The sequence below is a fragment of the Thunnus maccoyii genome, chromosome 24, assembly GCF_910596095.1.
Source record: "Thunnus maccoyii chromosome 24, fThuMac1.1, whole genome shotgun sequence".
NCBI classification, from domain to species: Eukaryota; Metazoa; Chordata; class Actinopteri; order Scombriformes; family Scombridae; genus Thunnus; species Thunnus maccoyii.
The window spans coordinates 19,364,610-19,389,112 of NC_056556.1; the positions used below are offsets into that span (position 1 = coordinate 19,364,610).

Here is a 24,503-nt window from a genome sequence, read left to right on the forward strand (position 1 = left end):
GAAGTGACTATTTTTGTTGCCCAAATTTAGTCTACTTCCATAGTTGGACCACTCTCAGACCATTGTGGAGAGAGTCTGTCCAGTGGGAAGTGACCAAATTATTATTATTATTATTTTTTTCTATAAGAGAGGTAGGGGTGGAGGTATTTGCCCTCACCAGAGACCGCGGCCACACCACAAAATGTAAATGTCTGCTAAATGAAATGAAAAATGAAAAGGACATTAGAGGAGGTGACCGTCTAAAAAGACTACTCCAATACCCCAGTCTCAATGACGAAATAGAATGTTCTCCTTTTCTGTGAAATATGACTTCAGATATAACGAAAAGATTGTATTGATCATGTGTACATATGGAAAGGATCAGGTCCACCTTGACTTGGTAGCCACATTATCTATCTTTTTAACATTTAAGTTCACCCCTTCCCTCCCCTTTCTCTTCCCTCCCCCCTCCCTCTCCCTTCTATTGATGATGCATCACTTCCTTGTTTTGGACCAACAGGCTTGCTCATTGGAGGAGAATCATCCTCTCCCTCAACTCATTAGTGTGAAATATCGGTGTTTAAGCTACTGCTGAGCTCCTGTGTTTGACATTTTAAATACATATTTCAATGTAAAATAAAGGCATTTTAATTATGTACAAACCTTTGGATCGTTTTTTAAGGAGACTTGTATTTTACATTTTTTGACTGAAACCATATTCCATCTATGCAATGAGCCCTTCACAAGATGGCGTAAAATATTGTTTCGTAACATGGATGTGTTTTAAGAGCTCTTGAAATATATCCATGTTTCGTAATCATTAAAATATGTGGCACGGGCGTAACTACAGAAAATAAAAGATAAAACTACGCTGCCGGAAAGGCCTGAGGGACAATCGTGTGTGCGGAAGTGCGACTGGAAAAAGGCGAAAGGAGAAATAGGCGATAAACATTTCCTGACACAACTGTAAAGTGGCCAGTTGGGAGTAAACAGAGTTTAACAGGGTTTAACAGAGACAGTGTAACTACGATACAGGCAGTAAATACACACGTTGTACTTTAGGGTGTAAACTTTGCTGTCAATACTTCAGAATGCCGAGTGCGACGGATGGGGTCGTTGTAAGTGAAAGTTTGTCAGAAGACATGGTTCATGCAGAACCTCCGTCTGTGAGATTTGGAGAGAGGCTCATGTCAGCAGAGAGACCCGGTGGGAATGGAAGGCGGCCGTTAACCCACCGGAACGGCCCCAGACCCTGGCCCGCGGTCGCGCTGTCAATCCTGATGTCCTCCGCTGCTGTGGCCGCGGTCGGTAGTTTCTCTGCCCTCCTCTACCCGATCCTCACAGGTACCTCCATACACATCCATGACAGCGAGAGCGGGGTCAGGGGTGTGTCATGCATGCAGTGCTGTTGACAATGACATGGAACTATTTTCTAAACACATATCTGGTTTCAAGTTTTTTTTCAATTTGGTTCACTACATTTCAGAGGGAAATACTGTACTTTCTACTCCACTACATTTATTTGACAGCTTTAGTTACTTTTCAGATGAAGATTTGACACAATGGATAATATAACAAGCTTTTAAAATACAACACATTGTTAAAGATGAAACCAGTGGTTTCCAACCTTTTTGGCTTTTGACGTCTTACAAAAAACAGTGTGTAGTCGGGGTCACATTTCACATGTCTATGAGTTGTTAACAGCTCCACCAAATAGTGATTTTTCCCTCTAAACTTCTCACATGCTTTCATTTCAATAAATGTTCAAATGATCCAATATTTCACCAAAAATCAAAGATTAGAGAAAAAGTCCAAAAACTGAAAACAGATTTGTGTATCAGAACTTTGTTTTTTCTTCTTTCCTCTCCCATTAATCATCTCACCACCCCTCAGATTTATCTGCTGACCCTTTGGAGGGGCCCGACCCCTAGGTTGGGAACCACTGGATTAAACTAGCTAACTGTATATAAAGTAGTGTAAACTAGCTCCACCTCCAGCAGCTACAACAGTAACATGCTGCTCTAACACTGATGCTTCACTATTAATAATCTAATGATGTCATATATAATAATATATCAGTCAGAGGGACCAAACCACTACTTTTACTGCAATACTTTAACTACATCAAGCTCATAATACTTATGTACTTTTACTGCAATACTTTAACTACATCAAGCTCATAATACCTATGTACTTACGGAGTATTTTTTATAGTACTTATTTTTATTTTGCCTCATTAAGTAAAAGGATGTGAATACTTGTTCCACCACTGGCTGCTACACACTGTACTGGAACCAAATTCCACCAGTTTAGCTGTGTGGTCATTAAAGTGAATTGAACTGAATGGAACACTGATATTCATTGATAGTGATTGTTTCAGAGCTGCGGGCAGAGAGAGTGAGGGGAGAGGATGGGACTGAAGAGAGGATGTTGGGTGAGTATCATTATGCGTGTAAAACATGTAATTGTTCATCATCTTCATGTAAAGTGTTGACTTAACATTAACAATTGTAGAGGTACCGTATTAAATATTACCTCCCATAGCCCTGCTCTACTTTAAGGCTGGCTTGTGTGTCACTACACTTGACTTTGCGCCATAATTTGATTCAGTGACACAAATATTGAGTTTAGCAGTGCTAATGGCAGCTTTAGTTATTGAAAACTTACAAAAGAAATAATGTGTGTGTGTATGTGTTTGTGTGCAGGTTTCTGGAGTATCCTGGTGCTGTCAGTATTAGTAGGATGTATCTGCTGTATCGTCTCATGGACTCTGACCTACCTGGACTCCTACCAACCTGGCATGATGTTCCCAACACCGCTGACACTGTCATACTTAAGGTAACACACCGCCTTTACTACTTTCCTGCATCTATGAGACATCAACAAGTCAATGTGGTCAACCACACGAACCCTTAACATGACTAACATGCAGCAGCTGTGTGTTGACATTAGCATGATAACAGAAATCAAAACCTCTGTCTGTCTGTGTGTTTTCTCTAGAGATTCATCGGCCCATGGTTACCACATGGGTTATGGTATTGCTGTCCTGAATGGCATCATGGCCATGCTCACTGTCATCTGGAGCCTCACCTGACCCTCCACACACACACACATATATATATATAAACATGTACACACTCCCAGCAGAAATGCTCAGGTAAACTGGTGTCTGATACTGATTTCTTCAATATTAAAATACAAGTTTGAAAGGAAAGTTTAATTATTATGTGTATATAAGACCAGCTGGCAGAGCATAAATATAAAATTTCTCCAAAACATTTGTTCAGTACTCAAAAGGACAGAATTAGCAGCATCAAGCTACCTCACAAACATGTTTGATACACAGTATTTACATGCTTTGTTAATGTGATGATGGACTGGCCATAAATCAGTGGTGTCAATTTTTATGTTCAAGTACTGATCTAAGAAGACAGAAATAAAACATGCAATGTCAGGATCAGGTGAATCTTTTTTTTTTCCAGAAACTTTGAGTCATTGAACACTGACTACACTGTTGTGTATTCCAGACTGTATGTGATGTCAAAAGGAAATGTTTGATAAACTGTTATGTATTGGAAAAGTCTTTAATACTCTTCAGTTATGTTTAAATGATCATTAATTAACATCCTGCTAGTTGTTGGGAGATATCTGTCATTAAAAGGGAACATTTGTAATTGTTAAAGGTACTTTTTTTTTGTGGATCTAAAGTCATATTACTATATGTCTATATTGATTATGTGCTCTGTCTCTTGATGTCAAGTGTCATTTAAGTCCTCTTCCACTCAAATATATGTTTTTCTTCTTGTTTCTTCTTCTTCTTCTTTCTTCTTGTTCCTACAGTTGGATGTTTGAGCTTCACTGTGCAGAATGATGTATGTGCAGAGTTTGTTTTCACATTCATCTGCTGAAAGTGGAAAGTTTCTCTTTGCTCATTGAAAATCTGTTTTTTTTAAGGGGCAGGGCTTATGATGCATGATCTGTGACATCACAACTAGTTTGGAGCCTATTCTGGTCCAATATTCAACAAGTGTGATGTGGAAACTTGAAGCCTCCAGTGCACAAACACTGAGAATGGACTTTACAGTGAAGTAGGAGACATCTTGTGTGCATATCAGACACACATTATTGTTCCAAGTAGAGTATTTATATATAGCTTAATACATGTCTGGGGGGGTCTTTAACTGTAACAATTCAGCAAAATGGTGCTCAGTACTGCAGTGATAACAGCTTTTATTCAGCTGTACTGTCTGCATCTGTATATGTGCCATAGAACAACAAGAATTAAATATAGCAAATCCTATACTTACTTTACACATTTAAATGGCACTACCTAAGAACCTACAAAATGCTAAAACATGAAGTTGTGTTCAATGGGGAAATAAGTTTTAAAGTTTTAGCATTTGTTGACAATTCATCTCATCTCTCATCTGCTACAGTTCATTATACAGTAAGGTATTTCTCTTAAATTGAAGCTTTAAAATTCAGTTGGTTGCTATAGGACCACCATCAGGAAATGCTTTTCCACAATTTAGTTTGCATAATTTTTTATTGAAGACTGCATTCACACATGGAAAGGCCTTTCCCCCCCCAAAAAAAACATAAGTGGAAGGAAAAAAAAGCCAGGTGGTCATATCAGTAAATATTGAATCTGTGAAATGAAATTATTGCAAAATTCTAAATATCATGATAAATGGATAGATGTGTTCACAAGTCATGTCCTCTGAAATCAATTTCAAATAGAGACCTTTTACAGACTCAACATGTCACTAGTCTTCAAACCACATAGCAGGATTTTGTGTTCAGGTCTAAAAATGAAAATATGTGTATGATGGTCTTTCCACCAGGCTGCCTGAATGAACGATCAACTCAGCTGGCTGACTTTCAAGCTGCAGCTACAGTATGTGTAGTTGGTGTATTTGATGATACTGCACATTGTTGGATGAAGTTGTAACAACTCATAGACATGTGAAATGTGACCCCGACTACACACTGCTTTTTGTAAGACGTTGGAAACCACTGGTTGCATCTTTAACAATGTGTTGTATTTTAAAAGCTTGTTATATTATCCATTGTGTCAAATCTTCATCTAAAAAGTAACTAAAGCTGTCAAATAAATGTAGCGGAGTAGAAAGTACAATATTTCCCTCTGAAATGTAGTGGATTGGAAGTATAACGTAGCATCAAATGGAGCAGAATGGAGTACCTCTAAACTGCATAAGTAAAGTACTTGAGTAAATGTACTTAGTTACTTTCCACCACTGTTTTTTTCAAAAAACTAAATAAATAAATGACTTGTATACATCAGTATGCAGCTGTTATTCTCCTGTGATGGCAGGAAAAAGCATGACAAGACATTTTACCCTTATCTTTACCTTCAGAGAGCATGACTCAGAATGAGGAACATGATCAGAATCTCTGAATGCTGGAATGCACTTTCAGAACAACAGTAGCAGCATAGACGATATTGAGTAGCCTAAGATTTGTAAGATTAATATCAGGTGTTTCTGAACTCAAAAAACAATCCATATAGTTAGCATACATGAGATATTAATAAAAAAAACAAACAAACCTGGAAATCGAGAAGTTGCACCTGCATCAAGGTATGGTGGATTCATGATGGGTAACTCAAACCTGGACCAGATTAACACAGAGACTGTAAAATTATTTAGAACCAAGATGCAGACAGATACTGTAGTTCACTGACCTGAGAAAAACAGCTTTTTGTGTTTTTTGTTTTCCAAGTGTAAGCATCAAATTATATTTAACTATTAAGTATATGATTGAATAGATAAGAGTGCAGTGAATTTCAAGCATATTGTAGTTTGACCTTCAGACTGACCTTGGCAGTTTTACAGCTAATACTGTACTTTGCCCTTGTTTTACTGCAGTATAATTATATGGCCAAACAGTGATAAGCTGCTGTAAGTAAGAATTGTCTTTTAATGTCTTTTAATGTTATGAACAAACTCTTACAGTTACAGGCCTGTATGTTTGGGTATGTGAACAACAATTACTATGAACTGAACAATTAACTGATATCAATTCATCAATTAATTATACTGAATGCTTTGACGGGAGATAGGCCTACACATGTAATTCTGTAACAGTTTCATCGGCCAGGGAATCCTCAACAGCCGTCTCAGAGACTTTCAATTCCTGCCAGAAGCGTCTGCTGGTCTCTGGCATAAGAGGGATGAGCTTGTTGATGATGTCTGTCTTCTTGCTGAGAGGTACTCCTCTGTTCTCCTCACAGAGGTGACGTGGTGGCCCTGACTGCTTCCTCTACAAATTCTTCTTCATGAAGTCGAGCTCCCAGTGTTCTTCCTGGTTATGAGCGGTCTTGTAGAAGAGATTCTTGGAGCTTTTCCTTGCCCGAATCTCTATCATGCTAGCCAGCTTCACCCCAGTCTTCTTGAGCTTTGCCAGACTTCCAAGCCAGGACATCCTTGTTGTTGAGTTGGATGACTTCAATGTTGGGACTGGAACTGCTGACGACGTCGACAAAGTCATCAAAGTCGTACAGTTTTCCACCAGGGTGCTTCTTCATTGCCAGCTCCACACCATGGTGGATAGAATCTGCACTCATGAAACTGTGCCCAGGTTCGAAAAATTTGAGTGTAATGTCCTCCACTGCTGTCTGGTCAATACACGGGAAAGTGCCATCTTTAAGAATTTCTTCCTTCTGTCAAAGATTTCACATTTCACTTTGTTCAGGATGTCACCTATAAAGAAGCAGTAACTATCAGCCTCATTTTCAAAGTTGGTCCTAAAACAAAGATAAACTGCAGTATGTGACATTCTTCATGGTGAAATCAAGTTAAACTGCAGTAAGTACAGTTACTGCACTCTGTCTTGGCTTCACAGTACATTTTTGCAGATACTGCAAAACTAATAAAAAAAACAATATCTCTGGGAAATGAAACAGTAGAACAATGGAACTCTAACAGATTGAAGAACAGATACTGCACTTAAGATTGGTGCAAAAAAATGAATTACACAAAAAGTGCAGATACTGCACTTTGCCTTTGTAGGGCAGTTTAGATAGAGATCTGATACCTTACCAAAGGACACTGAGAGAAAGTTGCCTCTTCTGGCCAGAAGATGGCAGCATTCTCTCATGTTCAGCCTGCAGAGTCCTCAGCCTGCTAACACTGCAGCAGACTGAACAAGGAGTGTGTAAAAAGGATCCCACTTTCTTCACAACTGTTATTGATACATTTTTAGTGACTTCATTTATTACATATTTCTTTCTCAGTTACCCTAATGGGTCAGTGTGATCTTCATGGTTTATGATCACATACAGAAGCGCAATTGCATTCAAAAAAGAAAAAACTAATGGATAGCCTACCTTATCTCATTATTATCACTTCAGTGTCATAATTATGTCTTACTATCTTATAATTACGAGACAAAATCGCATAATTATGAAAAAATGTATTCTGTGACTTATCCATTTTGTTACCTCAATGTTTTTTTATTATACTTTATTGCATACTTTATTATGATAGCTGTTACCACACTGTACCATAGTATTTAGGTAGGGTCACAAATTTTGATGGCTTGGATGCATTTCAGTTTCATGACTTTGTATTCATTTTGCATCTTGTACGCTCTGCTCCTGAACAAACTGACCTCCAGTCATGGATAAGAACTTTTCATTCAGCAGATGGAATATTATTTCATCCAGGTTAGAAGCGTCTTTGGGGATTCAGAACAACTTAAGTGTTTTTAAACGACCCTCTGAGTTTTCAATCATCGCCAGTTAATAATCTTTTAGATAAAACTTTGAGTTACTTAATGTAGTCCTCGGTTCTTTGATAACAGAATGAGGTGTTTCACAATGGGAATCACCTTGGCATGATCAACGACAGAAGCTCCAATGACACCACGTCTGTCAGTAACAGAGAATGGTTGAACCATGCTCAGGGCCCCGCTGACCTACCACATTATTCTAGACCAGTTTCTTTCCGTGTCTATGCAAGGTGAAACACCTCACTCTGTTATTAAAGAACCGGGGATAATATTAAGTAACCCAAAGTTCTAAACTCAGATAAAACTGAAGTTATTGTGCTTGGCCCTAAACACCTTAGAAACACATTATCTGATGATATAGCTACTCTGGATGGCATTACCCTGGCCTCCAGCACCACCGTAAGGAATCTGGGAGTTATCTTTGATCAGGATATGTCCTTTAACTGACTGCCTTTTTTCACTTAAGTAATATCGCAAAAATCAGGCACATCCTGTCCCAAAAAGATGCAGAAAAACTAGTCCACGCATTTGTTACTTCTAGGTTTGATTAATGCAATTCCTTTTTATCAGGCTGCCCTAACAAGTCTCTAAAGACTCTCCAGCTGGTCCAGAATGCAGACACCCTCTCTATGTTTAAGAGTAGACTTAAAACTTTCCTTTTTGATAAAGCTTATAGTTAGGGCCGACCAGGCTCTCCGTCTGTATGCATTCATGTAACATCAATGCATGTCAATAACTTTGCTTCTTCTCAAGAGTTTTTTGTGCTTTCTCATCTCGCAGGAAACCCTGAGTTGCAGGCCGAGCCTTCACGGTCCCTCGCAGTCCTGTTGGCATCCTTCCCTGGCTATTGCTGCTTATTCAATCAATCAATCAATCAATCAATCAATTTTTATTTATATAGCGCCAAATCACAACAAGTCATCTCAGGGCACTTTTCACATAGAGCAGGTCAAGACCGTACTCTTTGATTTACAGAGACCCAACAATTCCCCCATGAGCAGGCACTTGGTGACAGCGGTAAGGAAAAACTCCCCTTTATTGTTATTGTTATGATTGTCGTTATTCTGCCCCCCCCCCCCCCCCCCCCCCCCCCCTTTCCCTCTTTCTTTCTCTTTCTCAACCCAACCGGTCAAAGCAGATGGCCGCCCACTAAGACCTTGGTTCTGCTTGAGGTTTCTACCCGTTAAAGGGGAGTTTTTCCTTACCGCTGTCGCTCATGGGGGAATTGTTGGGTCTCTGTAAATCAAAGAGTACGGTCTTGACCTGCTCTATGTGAAAAGTGCCCTGAGATGACTTTTGTTGTGATTTGGCGCTATATAAATAAAAATTGATTGATTGATTAATTGATTGAGCTCTTTTTCTAACTTTGTTTGGTGTTTCACTATGGGAGATATAGACCACTCCTGGATTGCATAAATTCTCCCAAAACCTTAAACCACACTGAGTAGAGTAAGGATTGTCACACAGACCCTGGCATGTCTGCCTCTAGTACTGCTTGTGCCAAGGATGGCCCTGAGACATCCAGCCTGTAAAACGGCAGTAAATTCTTTAAGTCATTTGGGTTGAGAGAGAAGGGGGCAGTTTTTTCCCAGAAAGAACTCCAGGGAATATGAGGGAGGCTGGGTGGACGTGGTGTTTTGGAGCTTCCATAGTCATTAGTCATGCCAAGATGATTCCCATAGTGAAACACAGAATGAAGTTAGAAAAAGAACCGATTGTTACCTTTGTGACCCAAGTGTATGCTAATACATGAGGAGGCATAAGCTGGTGCTATGTTGAGCCTAACCCTCCATGTGTTGGTGTCGAGGAGAGTCTTCAGATGATCAGCAGGCTGATGGGCAGCAGGACTGATCAAAAGCAGCAGCTTACAAAGAAGCTGTTTGATGGAGGGTAGGTGGACTTGTGAGAGTTTAGTGCTGGTGCAGGTGGGGCCGGTTGCACAAAACACTTTAAGATTTTCCTTTAAGTCTAAGTTAAGCTTTCCTTAAAATAAAATTGGTTGTACACAACACCCTTAAGTATTCTTAAGGTTTTCTCCTTATCTTGGTCTTATACTTAAGGAATCCCTTAGAGTTCGTTAAACCGTTAGTGTTCAAAATCAACACACATAACAGAATCAGAAATGAAAAGTCCAGCTGTCAATCCATGGAACAAATGTAAACAAAAGGGCTTATTTTCTGATAAAAGAAAAAAAAACACTGGATAGTAAATGTTTCTTTAAGAAAAAGTTTATTTAAAGAAATATAGTATGGTTATAAAATAACAATTAACAATTAAGTAACAATTCACAACACAAAAAAACATGATTATCAGGCAGAAATATTTATTTTTTTTGATAGTCATTGCATAGACGGCAGCTTTTTCATTTCAAGTGCTAAACAAGTTTGTGGGGGGAACACTTACATGATTATTTATTTAAACCATGTGATTAAAGTATCAGCACAACACACCTTCAGTATTAGCAAGTAACAAACTGCACACACAGGCTTTCATGTATGACCAAGTCTTAGAAGAGTGCAAATAATTCAACTGAAATCCACAGAATAAACACATTCACATACATCCTGCAAAGCAAAAGCCTAGTTCTCATACAACACACTATATGAATTAAGTGTCAGGTGGTTTCCTGAGGTAGCCCATCTCTGCTAAATAGATGACAACTTTCATAAATGTCACATGAAATGAATACACTTTGTTGTAATACAACCATAGAAACCCTCTGGGAGAGGAGGAGAGGCACCGTTTCACACAGTGAAGGACAAATGTAAAAAAAAAAAAAAAAAGTCTTAATAGCAGTGCAAATGCATGTTTCATGATCCACAAAACATGATTTAAAGATATGCGACAATCCATCCAACTTGAATAACTGTAAAATTATTTTACAAATAACTGCAACCCATCTGCAAAATGCTTTTGTGGGCTGAAGGAGACACACATACACACACACACACACACACACACACACACACACACACACACACACACACACACACACACACACACACACACACACACACACACACACACACACCAGGTGATCCATGCACACAGATTCAACAATCTATTCATGAACTTTATGTTGGAATTCTCTATGTAGAATACTGACCTTTATTCAAGTTAGTTTGTAAGATTGTTTTACATGTATTCAGGCTGGGTGGTAAAAATGGAAAATGCTTACTTTATTCACCTTCTGTAAACTTCCATCAAACTTTTTTTTTTTAAATAAAAAGGCTGAGATTGTATGTATTTCATCTCATGTTTGCACAGCAGAACAAATACAGTCTTATTTATATAAGAACTACATTTACAACACTTGATAATCCAACACTGTCATCAGTGGTTTGAGACATACACTTATGTTTATGACACTAATAAAAAAGAGAGGGCTGGCACAGTGCCTAACTGCCTACACAAACTATATCTATTGATCGGAATGGTCTAGGTAGTTTTCAAATTAAAATATACTGTAACATATCAGTCTATTTGGCCAGTGGAAAAAAAAACAGGCATTATTTGAAGTCTTCCATACTTTTCCACACACACCATTATACTCAACAAAAACAAAAGTTACAATTACATAACATATCTTGTATGAAAAGTTTTCCATTGCATGGTATTTTATATTTCAGCCGTATTTTTGCACTTCATTCAAAATGAATTTGGTTGATTTAAGTCAATAATTTGGTTATCTCTTTCACACTTAAAGGATAAGTCTGGACATATTCTATATTTGTCAACAAACTCCATGAGATCCTTCCAACAAGTACTGTCTGTGTGTCCACAGCCTGATATATCTTATTCCTCTGTGCTGTAGAGCTCCATGTTCAAGTACTCACTACAGCACCAAATGTGTATTAATCCACCACTTCAAAAAGTCAAATACACAATATTTCCTCCTATTTGACAAAAAGTACAGTGACCAGCTGTTTTGGGAGTTAATTGAGCTTTTTAAAAATGAATTTATGAAGATGAACATCTTCAGTGGGAACCAATGTGTCTGGAGCTGAGAGCTACGGACAGAGTTGAGAAGTCAGAAAGCATTAAGACAGACTTGCACATTGTTAGTTTTGGTCTTTTCATTAGATTTGTTGACAAGAAAAAAAATATGTAACATTCAGCAGTAATGAACATGAGAGTATATGATTATCAATATTAAAATGAATGCAGGTCAACAATGTAACAGCTTTAACGGCACTGTGTTCATTAAGAATAGATACTGATAATGATACTCACCCATGTTATTAAGGTTTTTGATGGTACAATACACAATCTATGCAGTTACAGGAAGAAATAATACATAGAAAAATATAAACATATCTTTTTGGCTGGTGGCATATGTAACACAAAAGGTACTTATGCTAATAATGCACCCATCCCTAGTGTTTTACACATCAAGTCTAAGGCATCAACTCCAATAAGCTAGGAAACGTACACAAATTGTTGTGCATCGAGAAAAAGTTGTGCGACGTACATGTTAGATGAAGCCATCTATCTGTGATCAGTAGTGTGGTCTTTTAATGCTGCATTTATCAAATCATTTTTATTTACACTGAAACACTTATTTATGTGAAAGGGGTCGCACATACCTGCGAGGAATTGTGAGCCAACTCTGCAGCTCTGTGGAGCTTTTTCGGCCTTGTTCACATTATTGTTTGGGATTTACTGTGCGTTTAAAAAAGTTTCAGCAGCAGGCAGCTGATAAGTGCTGATAAACCCACTGTACACTACCTGAGCAGCAACAGTAATTACATGCCAGTGCACATTACTAGCATTTAGTCTTTGCTACACCTCTGCATTGTCATGTTGGCCATAACAATGATATAACGATATGTGTACATGGCTGTGTGTTTGTTGGCTTGCTCTGGAGTTCTTTTGCCACCCACTGGGGAAAATTGATTAATGCAGCTTGGAGTGCTTTACTAAGCAAAAGGCAAAGACACAGTGACCTACAGTCATTATATAGATAGTAGTTTTTGCCTCTACCTTCTACTTTGACACAATGAAGAAACTCCATGGCTTAACGGACTACAGAAGCTCACCTTGTGGAGTCACTGTGCTCAATGAGCTTTAGTGTGTGAGATGCTAACAGCTGTCATGACGTGCTATCTGCAAGAGCTTGTGTCACTAATCGGAGGAGAGTCTGACTCTGTCTCTGCTGGGCTGTTGGCCTTCTGCTCAGAACGCCTCCTGGAGACCACTTTGCAAAGCCCAGCGATGAGGAAGACCACAGAGATGACAGCGAAGTAGCCGCCATAGATGAGGAACTGAGAGAGGAAAGAAGACAAGACGACATATTTTCAGATCTACGCTGCAGGAGGAGGTGCCACCACGGATGCTGTGTATGTATAATACATTGACAGGATTGGACATTTTCTCACCTGAGTGAAAACATCGAGGCCGAGGCCGGCCGAGTCCACCACCACCACAGTGAGCAGAGTCTGCAGCAGCAGAGCCATGAAGGTGTTCACTCCAAACACCAAGGCATAGCGCTGCATGTTGAGACTGGCTGCGATCTGATATCTGACGGTCAAAGGGCAGAAATCATGATCAACATGAGGAAAGTTCACATCAGAAGCACACCATCTCTCTTTCATTTATTCAGCTGCTTGGTGACAGACAGTGATAAAGTATAGTGAATAATATAGTACATTTAAAGGTAAACTTGTGGTATGTTGGTTAAGCAATCTGACAAACAAATCCACCCTCCCTCTCTCCTGCTGAGGAGAATAAACACAGGATTGAGAGGAAAGAATCACAGAGGGAGGAATGAATAATCCGTCTTGCTGCACCAACCCTGGTATTTGTCTGAGCTCATGTTTGCTTTTAGTTGAAGCGGTGAACCAGAGTTCTCAAACTTCTCAAACGATCAGTTTCCAGGACATATTCACATGAATGTGCTTCTTTCTGTGTTCCTCTCATTTATAACAGTTAGTTCAGTCTACATAGTGACAGACCAGCCCCTCGGTGTTTAGACATGACAGTTACAAATACTTGTTGCAATCTGGACTATAGTTACACAAGTTTTCCCTTTCTATCTTCCCTTTACTCTTTGAAGCGCTACAGCAACATTTAAACTAATGTTTCAAATACAAATATTGATGAACAAAAACCAGAAAAAAAACAGACAATTGTGGCAGTTTCCCAACATCTTCTCTGATCCATATTCTTCATATATGTTTGTAATTATATAATATCGTAGTAATTCCACTAGTACAATTACAGTATCTCTGTACTGCTACTTGTGTCTACTCATTATATAACACTGTTTCAAAGCTGCCAGCAAAACAGTCAACTACTCATTTAAGTCCAGCTGACTACTTTATTATATTCATTTATAGTTTTGATTGACAAGTTGCAATTTGAATGCCTGTACATTTAACACATTCAACCTCTAGCCTCCACTTCAAACAATACAAGCATGATGATGGAGAGATGGGCTACTTCGGAAAACACCGGTGGCGGCAACTTGACGACTGCACAGTAAGTATTAAAAAGTCCAATGAAAACGCTGCTTTTGCCATTTATGCAACACACATTAATGGGTTTAATGAATAAACCAATCAATTATTTTTATTTACATTGTGCTTTTTACAGCAGAGCCATCTCTAAGACGCAGTGCAAACACGTGTAAAACAGACGTTGTCGTCAAAGTAACAGGCCGAAAATGTAGGCTGTGACTCAGCCTCACACTCAGGATGATAGTGAAGATGACTACAAGTTGAGTTGATTCAGTAGATTGACATGATTTGAGTCAAGTGATTCACATGTTTTGTTATTTTAAAGTTATGTTTGGCATAGGTTTATTTTATAAATAATTTAATTTATAGCCAATACATATAGGCCAGATAAGACATTAAAAATTAAAAACATGTTCCCCTTTAAAATAACCTTATTTATTTTTGTTGAATAAGAAGATTTAGATTCAGAATCATCATTTCTTACCGATGAGGACTAGAAAAAAAGCACAGACATGGAAAGCTCCAATTCATCATGCTGTCTAAGGAGCAGTATACAGCCAACACACAGTCACAAAAGAACACAACTATTCTATACGTAGGTGAATCACAAAGCTGGCACGTAAATCTTAACCATGTCACCTCGCAGTCTGACCTGGCTAATCTAATTCTACATGCAAAGCAGCAAGCACTCCAGTATTTTTAAGTTACTTCTATAGTAAATTTTATTTTTAAACAGTAACCATGTAACCATTTTTCCCAAAATATGAACCATGTGACAGTTTCACATGGGGATTGCATTTTTCTGTTATCACTGTTTGTGGCCACTAACGTTACAAAGTGACTGCTACAACTGATTTTACCTTTGAGTTTGTTTTATTTAGCGGAAACATAGCTAACACTAACTTAGATAAAACCAGGTTTATTTCTTTTATGTTACTAATAGTAACTGCATTTCCATATGCATCCTAATTGTTTTCATTTATTTATCAGCCCTCTGCTGAATTACAGTTGCTCGTCAATATGTAACTTAGCTTGTTATCAACAGAGATAAGTTACATGCTAGCACCCATCAGACTTTATTTTCTGCAATGTGTGAAGATGATGTGGATCATAACATCAGTGGGACATATTACATGCTGGGTAACTTACTAACTGCCTGTTGCCACAGATACAGTTGTCACCCCTGTTGAGGCAAGACCCTTACATATTGCTAGTCAGTCAGTCAGTCTAATGCTAACTGTTAGCAACTACATTTTAGCACACAATTGCTGCTCAGCAACAGTTACATAGTCTTTCTTTAATCTTCAAACAGTCTCAGGGGAGATTCATCATCTCTCACCATTCTGGAGCCACTCGTTGGATTTCTCTTAAGTTCTTTACCTCTGATGTGACATTTTCAGGACAACTTTGCTCCAAAGGACATGTTGAGCAACCTTCTAAGTTTCCAGATTCAGTCTCCCAGTTCAAATTCAGATTCACTCCCACAGAAGTGTTTCAGATTATCGAGATGATTGTTTCTCTCTTCATGTGAGGGTCGACATGATGAAAATAAGAAACAAGCGGTAAAAAAAACATCTTACTCAATACTATCAATACAGTACATCTATTTTTCTAGCCATCCTACTGGGCCAACACTGCCAAAAGAAACACTGTTTTTGGACTGTAAGACTGCACTTTCAAATTCCCATCTGACATGATTCTTAATAAATTTGCAGTGGCTGACTGATAAGCGAGAGAACCAAAACTTAACAGCTCCTCTTTGTACTTACGTGGCGACAGTGATGAGCAGCATGTATATGGCTCTGAAGAGGATATATGAGCTGTAACACAGCCAGATGTTCCTCAGTGTGTCCATGACAAATACACACACAGCCATCAGCAGGGAGAGGAGAAACAGAACCAGTTCCCCCCAAAGAGACCAGCTGACTGGCAGGTAGCCCACCAGCAGAGCTGTCACAGCCCCTGTAACACCAACCAACACACAGCAGCAATGTTAGCTCACACGGTATATATATATATCTGCACATATAGAGCGCTGCAGGCTCGTCTCAACTGGGCAAACTCCATCCATTAACGAAGACTGAGATGTGGTTTAAAGCTCTGGAGAAAACTAGTGAGTGGAACTTGAGTTTAGATTGTTTTGTCAAACTACCACATCTAAGATTAAGGATTAAGCTTCACGAAAACTATGTACTTTATAAAATCATTTTGAATTCTGACATCGTGGCAGTCTGAGGAACAGAACTCTCACCTAACAGAGTAGACAGTGTCTCCACATAGCCGTTGTAGATTTCATATTCCTGGGAAGGACGAATGTTCTCCCAGAGTACTTGAGCATAGTTGAGGACCTGGAAGTATCCACAGGTGGCCAGCGCCCACCACAGTGACCAAGCCAGCAGGGGGCGACATCTGTAGCAATGCAGGAAGTCTGTAAACAACATTAGCAGCACCTCCAAAAGACCACCGTTACCACTCCCTGCCTCAGAGGACCTGGACACCTACATGAAAAGAAACATGGCCAATGAATGAATTATACACATTTTAATTGATGACTATCTACAATTACCCACATTTCACCTGAACACAGCAGCATGTGACTCACCGTTGAGATGTCCTGTTTTTTTAGAGGCTCTTTGCTCTCCAAGTCCTCCGCCTTCTCCATCAGGGATTTGCTTTTCCTCTGCAGCCTTTCTTCCGCCACTCCCGTACTCTTGTGGAAAAACAAGCTCCTCTTGGGCATGGGTAGAAACCAGGGGGCAACGAAGGCCACAGCAGCTGATGCTAGAGTGATGATGACCAGGTGGAGCAGCTGGACTTTGGCCACAGAGAGGAGGAGCTGACCAATCAGAGAGCCAGCGGCTGATCCAAACAGAGTGATACTGCGGCAGTAGCTTGTCACTCTTTGGTAGTGTGTGGGCTCCACCACACTGTAGATGTAGGAGTAGTAGGCCACCTCTGAGGCTGTAGCCAGCCCAAAGAAGAACTCCAGGAGCTGCATGGCCAGCATGCCCTGGGTCTTCAGGAGCATCACATAGGTAACTACTAAGCTAGTCGCCTGCAAGACCAAGACAGGCTTATAACAGAGGTAGTCCGTGGCCAGGAAGATGGGGAACAGCAACACTAGGTAGGAGTATGTCCATACTGGGTAGATTTCATTGACAACCTGCAGATAACAGATGAAGAATATTTACAGTAATAAGCTTGCTTTATTACACTGGTATAATCCAGTCAGTAGGAAGTTAATACTGGCAGGCAGAGTCCTGGGTACATATATTAAACAATAAAACATTAAGCCAATGAAAAAGAGCTGAGATTTTAGTTTCCATCTGAAAGCCTGCAGACCAGTTTGTTCCTGAGCAGAACTGATTCCAGATAGTAGCACCGCAGCTCTCGATCCCACCTCCCCAAAGCCTCTGCTGCTGAACTTGTGCGGTCATCAGGGGCCGGTGGGGAAGCCCACCTGAACAGTTCTGTCAGGGATGGAGCGGGCAATGTGACACACGGGTTTAAAGACCACTATCAGTACAGTTACTTCAATTCTGTCGTCTATGCTGTCGATACTAGCCATCTGAAGAAGTCTGACAATCATTATATGATCCTTCAGAGTCAGCTCTGTTGATTATTTGCTGAATCTGGTCTAAGCCGTTTTCAGACCTGCTCTTTGTAGTCCGGTTAAATCAGACTCTAGTTTGTTTCCCCTTGGTCTGATTCATTTGAACACAGCAATCAACCAAAATCCAACCTCAATCCGACCTGCCTTACTAACTAACTATTCTTCAAGTTTGAGTTAACCAGCTGCCGTAGCCAGGCAGGGCAAGTTTTAGCCTACTATACTAGAGTGGGCTGGTAGAAATAATAGGTGGGCAACTTGGGCATTGCAGTAGGTAACCCAGAGGTTAAAGAAGCGGAGTAGTAGTCTGAAGGTTTCTGGTTCGAATCCCTGGCCAGATAGCACAAAAATCTGGAAAAATGACAGCTAGCAACCGTATGTATTACATATATATATATACACACATTACGGCAGGACCCAAGGAAGTGCAGTGTTGAGTGTGACGTTATTTGGACACGTGATACGTTTAATAAACTTTGAATAAACACACTAACAGCGAGCTGCTCAGGTCTGTGTCTGAGTGCAGCGGGGGGTTATAGAAACACCTTCACATCATAGCAGGGTGGGGCTTCTGGGCTGTGACCTGCTGAGCGGGACAAAGGCACGCATCCTGCTCAGTTAAACTGTCCAAGAGGGAAGAACGAGCGCACATAGGAGAAAAAAAAAACAGAGGCAGAGGCAGCAAAACAAGCCAATAGGAGCACAGACACATTTAACTGGCAGCAGGATCAACCAATGGACGGCCATAAACCGCTTCTACGGTTAAACCTCAGTTTAGTCTCACTGGTGAAGTTTCTGTCTGGATTAAAACTATTTCATTTATTAAATCCTTATCATTTTAATTGATATGATTGTCAGTTGATACATATATATGTGGTTCTCAAGAAATAATAAGGAACTGGCCCGTTTCAAACAGGCACGTTTTGAACGGGCACTGCAGTAGTATCAAGAATTAAAGGACTTATATCTCAGCAGGAACTCAAAATTCAACTCAACTTCAATTATACAGCTTAAGTTGATTCAGAGCACGAGTCCTCACTAAGAACAAGAAAGTGCATCATATCACTCCAGTTCTCAGATCTTTACTGGCTTCCTGTCTGTCAAAGACAATTGAATACAAAATACAAAATACATTTCAGATCTGCTGCCAAGTTACGAACCAAACAGACCTCTCAGGTCTGCCCTCTGTCCCCAGAGTCAAAACTAAAGATGGAGAAGCAGCGTTCAGTTTTGAATGCACCACATATCTGGAACAAACTCTCAGTTCTCTTAAATCAAGGCTGAAGACTTTTCTGTTTGCAGCTGCCTTTAATTCAATCAAATAACTATTCATTTCTCACACTGAACTGTAACTTTTATTCTTGTATTTTTACTGTTTGACTGTTTTCAAATTGTATTTAAATGTCCTTTTTATTGCCTTTCATGCCAATAAAGCCTATTGACTTGAATAGAGGGAGATAAATAGATAGATAGATAGATAGAGAGAGAGATAGAGCAGCAGTGGGCTAGAGAGTGAATAAAGGTGAATCAGAGAAATGAATGTTATATTCGGATTGTTTCACAGCGGTTATGTTGTAAGGCAAAAATAAACACGCCCACACCCCCACACACCTTCACACAACCCTGCAGGAAGTGCTGCAATGCCTGATTTGGTGTGAACACAACCACAGAGAACAGGCCTGCTTCAGAGCTCTGTGTGTGTTTGTGCGTGAACACGATGAGAAAAGGGGTGAACAGTGGGCAACTTTGGAGGCAGGCTGTAGGCTGCACACGCAATCGAAAGTTAGAAGCAGTACTGGTATTTTCTATGCTATTTTTTTCTCTGTGTGATAAGAAACCAAACCAAGAGGAAAAAGCAACACGCTTACTCACTCATCCATTGAGTTGGACCCTTTAAAGTGAACTGTAGTGCAGTTTGTTTGTTGTGATTTTAGCATGAATTCAAAAGCTAAACGACTATGAGATCCATCTTCTGGCTGTAAACTGTGAAAGGAGTGATTTTATAAGCCACATATATATTTTATTATATATACACATACATATTTGGCATTTGGTAACCATGGTAACATGTATGCCCTTTTTAGCAGGGTATTTTAGCAGTTTCCTAATCAAAAGTGAAGTGAGTGAAATGTAACAATATCATCATACAAAATGTCTTTTTTGTCTGTTCGTCACCTTTTATGATATGAGGTCCAGCTGCAATATCAACTAATAATGCTCATAATTATTTATTTCTTGGTGAGCTCTTTGTTAAACAGAAACACATCAGTCCAATAAAGCAAAGCACGATCTGCTGTCAGTGTCCAGGATTTAGTTTTGTGGGTCTATGTAGCTCTGTCTGTCAGTCCACATTACTTTGTGTTTACTCCTCTACTCTAGGTTCATTTGTAAACAGCAAATGTGAACACAAACCAGAGTAGAACTAAAAGGCAACAACTTATCTTTTGTCCCTTGGTCTGGACCAAATGAAGTGACCTATAGGCTTGAATCACCCTGGAGAAGGGCATTGTACATAGTAATGAGGAAGCTCCTGTTTTGAGATACTCTTTTTACCTCAACCTTATGCAGTTTAACAGTAGGCAAGGATCTTGTGTCACACCTACGTCCCCAAACGAGAAGACCTGCTCCTACATATTAACCCCATCACTAATTATCAAGGAGTTTCTGGTGTATCTGAGTTATTGAGAAAGCCCAAAGAGCATAGGACAGAGTTAAACTCTAAACCACAAACCAGCTAATTTCCACATCTGTTAGAGCCCGTTGATATTCTTCTGTCATTTTCACTGAATAGTAAAGAACTGTATCATCTGCATACATATGAATTATACACATAGTCAGCTCAGCTGTGTTAGAAGTCCATTCATATATATGCAGAACAATGGCCCTCCATAAAGTGAAACTAACATACTGACTTTTTCTTTGTAGAGAGATTCAAACCAAGCTTTTGTAGTGTCCCAAGCTAAAGCATCAGAGGTTTCATGGAATAACACAGCATTGACTTTCTGTCTATTTGAGGCTTATTTCATAACTCCAACCACCTTACGCACTGCAGGAACTGGACTATGCATTTCCTGAAACAGCTTTGACTGACAGTGAGGATAAAACCTGCTTGTGAACCAGTTTCCCAAGACAATAGATGTCATGTTAGCATGGTCCAACTGTTGCAATGTGTGCTTTATCACTGCTTCTCTTTCTGAAAGAGCTCATAACTTGATAGAGGTAATTATTTTAGGATTAACCAGAAATTCCAAAAGAATCTGACCATTTTCCGAGAAGGATTATTCTGTCCAAAGCCGCTGTTGAGGCTAGGGTGACAAAGCAGAAAAAACAAATGGACTAGGGTATTAGAACATATCCAGACCCGTTATTATACAGCGATCCTCAACACATGAACAGTGTTTCCTATGAGAGTGGCAGGTATAATGGTATAAACAGTACATCTAAAAATATGGAGCCTAATATGGATTTGAGTATGTAATTTGTTCAAGTGTAAAATGGGTTTTAACTGTCACATCACAACAAGCACATCTGTGAGCCTCTGCACTGTATGTTAGCCAGTGACCATAGGCTTCCCTTTAATGTTAAAGCAAACACACACACCTGCATGCTAAGAAATGAGAGAGCAGTGCAGAGGCAGAACCACATGATGAGGAAACATGTATAGTATGAGGAATATGTGTGAATGTGCTCCAGCTCTGACACATGCAGCTCTAGCGGAACAAACACAATGCAAACATTACTGCTTTAGTCTGTGTCCCAAAGATACGAAAAGCCTGTGATGGAGTGGACTGGAAGAACAACACACATATAATACTTGTGCATGTGTGAAAAGATATGATGTTGCCCATCCACAGTGATGAGAGTCCAAATTACAAAACCTGTAGTTTCTTAATTACAGCGCCTATGTGTCAATGCAGATAGCAGTGGTGGAAAGTAACTAAGTACATTTACTCAAGTACAGACCTTAAGTACAGTTTTGAGGTACTTGTACTTTGCTTGAGTATTTCCATTTGATGATACTTTATACTTCCAATCCACTACATTTCAGAGGGAAATATTGTACTTTCTACTCCACTACATTTATTTGACAGTTTTGTTACTTTTCAGATGAAGATTTGACACAATGGATAATATAACAAGCTTTTAAAATACAACACATTGTTAAAGATGAAACCAGTGGTTTCCAACCTTTTTGGCTTTTGACGTCTTACAAAAAGCAGTGTGTAGTCGGGGTCACATTTCACATGTCTATGAGTTGTTAACAGCTCCACCAAATAGTGATTTTTCCCTCTAAACTTCTCACATGCTTTCATTTCAATAAATGTTCAAATGATCCAATATTTCAGCAAAAATCAAAGATTAGAGAAAAAGTCCAGAAACTGAAAACAGATTTGTGTATCAGAACTTTGTTTTTTCTTCTTTCCTCTCCCATTAATCATCTCACCACCCCTCAGATTTATCTGGTGACCCTTTGGAGGGGCCCGACCCCTAGGTTGGGAACCACTGGACTAAACTAGCTAACTGTATATAAAGTAGTTGAAACTAGCTCCACCTCCAGCAGCTACAACAGTAACATGCTGCTTACATACTGCAATACTTTAACTACATCATGCTGATGATACTTATGTACTTTTACTGTCGTAGGATTTTTCATGCAGGACTTTTATTTGTAATGGAGTATTCATACATTGCTGTATTGACACTTTTACTTAATTAAAGGGTCTGAATACTTCTTCCACCACTGCCAGATAGTTTGGTTTTATTTTCCCAGGTTTTGAGATATCGGTCTACAACCGATACAATGAAGGTGAATGGAAATTAGTTAGTGGTGCTCACATCATTGAAAACGCATTTAAAACATTCAGCAGCAACATCCTTTCCAGAAATAGAGTCCCTGTACAGAACACACTGTCAACACTTTTCATGGGGACTATTTTTTTGGTAGTCTGTGAGGGAAAGGACACACATGAGATACATCAGTGGACTCTACAGAGTTTAATGGATTAAGTCCCGTTTTTATGACTTCACTAGAACAGGACATAAATATGAACTCTCCTGGACTGTTGTTGAGAAGTTAACCTCTCCGGTGAGTTCATCGTGTAAGCTTTTGTACCATATGGAACTTAATGAGCATTACATTCATGAAACAGGTGCTGCTCTCTGACAGCCACTCACAACCGTGAAACCTAACTAGTTAGTGTGACAGCTCCTACATCACAGCTTAGCAACAATGTTACATTTTTCTTAATATTTGACTATTTAGGACATGTCGTATTTTTAAAAGCCAGACGAATACTAATTTATTTTGAGACATAACTCTGTGACCTCAATATGTGCGTCAGTGAAAGCGTAGCTAATATTAAATAGTGATGTAAACTAGAAGCACAAACTGAGGATAATTCTGCTGCTGGGGAAATTGGTACAGGAGAAATAAAAATACAAATTTAATTTAAATATTTAACTAGAACATCAAAAGTTCAAATGTGACGCAAGATTTTGTAACCAACGTAGTGCTAACAGCTCAGTAGCGTTTAGCCTGGAAAGCTAACTCACCTGAGTCTCTGTCAGGTTCTTGTCTGGTCCCAGCAGGTAGGCGGTGAGAAAAGGCTCTGACGGTCGCAGACTGGAAAAGAAGCCGTACACACAGAGCAGCAGAGTCGGGTAGAACACAGACATGTTGGACTCTCAGCGTGCCCTCTACACCACACAGCACTCACCGCTACTGACCGCTTCCTTCTCTGGTGCTGGTTGTGACTGATGGCACATGGCCAGTACCGCCCCCTGCTGGTCTGAGTGTGGACCTGCAGTATTGGCAGAGGGGAAGAAACGACTAAACCAGGGGTCAGAAATTGTTTTAGCATTTGTCATTGGGGAAGAATGAAATTGATTTATACCATTGTTTAGGATTCTATCTGAAGGTAGATTTTTAAATTTTATTTTATGATTTATTTTATGATATTTTAATTTTAAGTGAGGGCTAACAGCTTATTTTAATATTCATTTGGCTAAAAAGTTACTCATACATGAATATATGTTCTGTGTTGCACTTGGAGACTGAAGACACACTTTATTGGCTATCCACACAACAAACAGCGGCCTGCTTCATTTATAGTTGATTAAATGTACTTATGTTGCCTTAGAAAAAAATGACATAAATACACCATAAAAAACATTTGAATAACACACCATTTCTGTTAGACTACCTTAACACTAACCCTAAAAGCATCGAACATCAGCATCTTTCGCTGTTCAAAAAGAACAGCAATTGTGATAAAATGTTGTGTCAACTGTGAAAATCAAAACTTATGCTCTCAACAGGGCCACATTTTTTATCTGGAGGGCCAGATTTGGCCCACAGGCCACTAGTTTTCAAACTGTTGAACTAAACAATTATAACTAATAATACTAATAATCTAACTATTAGAGCAAGAGGGTTTTTTTCAGAAAGTAAAATATATTTCTTTTGCTTGATAATATTGTTTGGTTTCCCATAATGACATGACTTTTACAGCTTATACATTCTCAACTTGTGTTGACATTGTCAGAAAGGTGATGATTCTACTTTATGTTTATTATTGAGGTCGTAGTGGGTGGTGGTGGTGCACTGGAGTACATTATATTATAGACAATAATAGACAAAAGTAGAAAACTGTTTTCAATATTTGGGAAACTCTTTATTGATAAATGTACATCACTTTAAAATG

General features: G+C 39.3%; 2 protein-coding genes across 3 annotated transcripts; one reads left to right on the top strand and one right to left on the bottom strand.

The window, feature by feature from the left end:
* The first annotated feature begins 443 nt into the window (after positions 1 to 443).
* On the top strand, positions 444 to 3,824 carry arl6ip6 (ADP-ribosylation factor-like 6 interacting protein 6). Its single transcript, XM_042405086.1, has 4 exons — positions 444 to 1,323; positions 2,360 to 2,413; positions 2,685 to 2,817; positions 2,980 to 3,824. Exons 1-4 carry the CDS (start codon positions 1,071 to 1,073, stop codon positions 3,071 to 3,073), a joined length of 534 nt encoding a protein of 177 aa, XP_042261020.1. The 5' UTR covers positions 444 to 1,070; the 3' UTR covers positions 3,074 to 3,824.
* A 6,167-nt stretch (positions 3,825 to 9,991) lies between these two features.
* Positions 9,992 to 23,609, bottom strand: slc19a2 (solute carrier family 19 member 2). 2 transcript variants are annotated; one of them, XM_042405236.1, is made up of 6 exons: positions 23,353 to 23,605; positions 16,792 to 17,352; positions 16,441 to 16,687; positions 15,959 to 16,151; positions 13,110 to 13,251; positions 9,992 to 12,995 (listed from the first exon to the last, which is right to left on the bottom strand). In XM_042405236.1, exons 1-6 carry the CDS (start codon positions 23,473 to 23,475, stop codon positions 12,834 to 12,836), a joined length of 1,428 nt encoding a protein of 475 aa, XP_042261170.1. In that variant the 5' UTR covers positions 23,476 to 23,605; the 3' UTR covers positions 9,992 to 12,833. The 2 variants fall into 2 exon arrangements, with proteins under 2 accessions (XP_042261170.1, XP_042261171.1); XM_042405237.1 differs by lacking the exons at positions 9,992 to 12,995; positions 13,110 to 13,251 and adding an exon at positions 14,958 to 15,710 and having other exon boundaries at positions 23,353 to 23,609.
* Between the last annotated feature and the right edge of the window lie 894 nt (positions 23,610 to 24,503).

Excerpts from the sequence above, each read along its gene's own strand:
- arl6ip6 (XM_042405086.1), top strand. The coding sequence starts at position 1,071 with ATGCCGAGTGCGACGGATGGGGTCGTTGTAAGTGAAAGTTTGTCAGAA. Across the intron at positions 1,324-2,359 it reads CCTCTACCCGATCCTCACAG|AGCTGCGGGCAGAGAGAGTG; the intron begins GTACCTCCATAC and ends TGATTGTTTCAG. Across the intron at positions 2,818-2,979 it reads CTGACACTGTCATACTTAAG|AGATTCATCGGCCCATGGTT; the intron begins GTAACACACCGC and ends TGTTTTCTCTAG.
- slc19a2 (XM_042405236.1), bottom strand. The coding sequence starts at position 23,475 with ATGTCTGTGTTCTACCCGACTCTGCTGCTCTGTGTGTACGGCTTCTTT. Across the intron at positions 17,353-23,352 it reads AGAACCTGACAGAGACTCAG|GTTGTCAATGAAATCTACCC; the intron begins GTGAGTTAGCTT and ends TGTTATCTGCAG. Across the intron at positions 16,688-16,791 it reads AAAAACAGGACATCTCAACG|GTGTCCAGGTCCTCTGAGGC; the intron begins GTGAGTCACATG and ends CTTTTCATGTAG.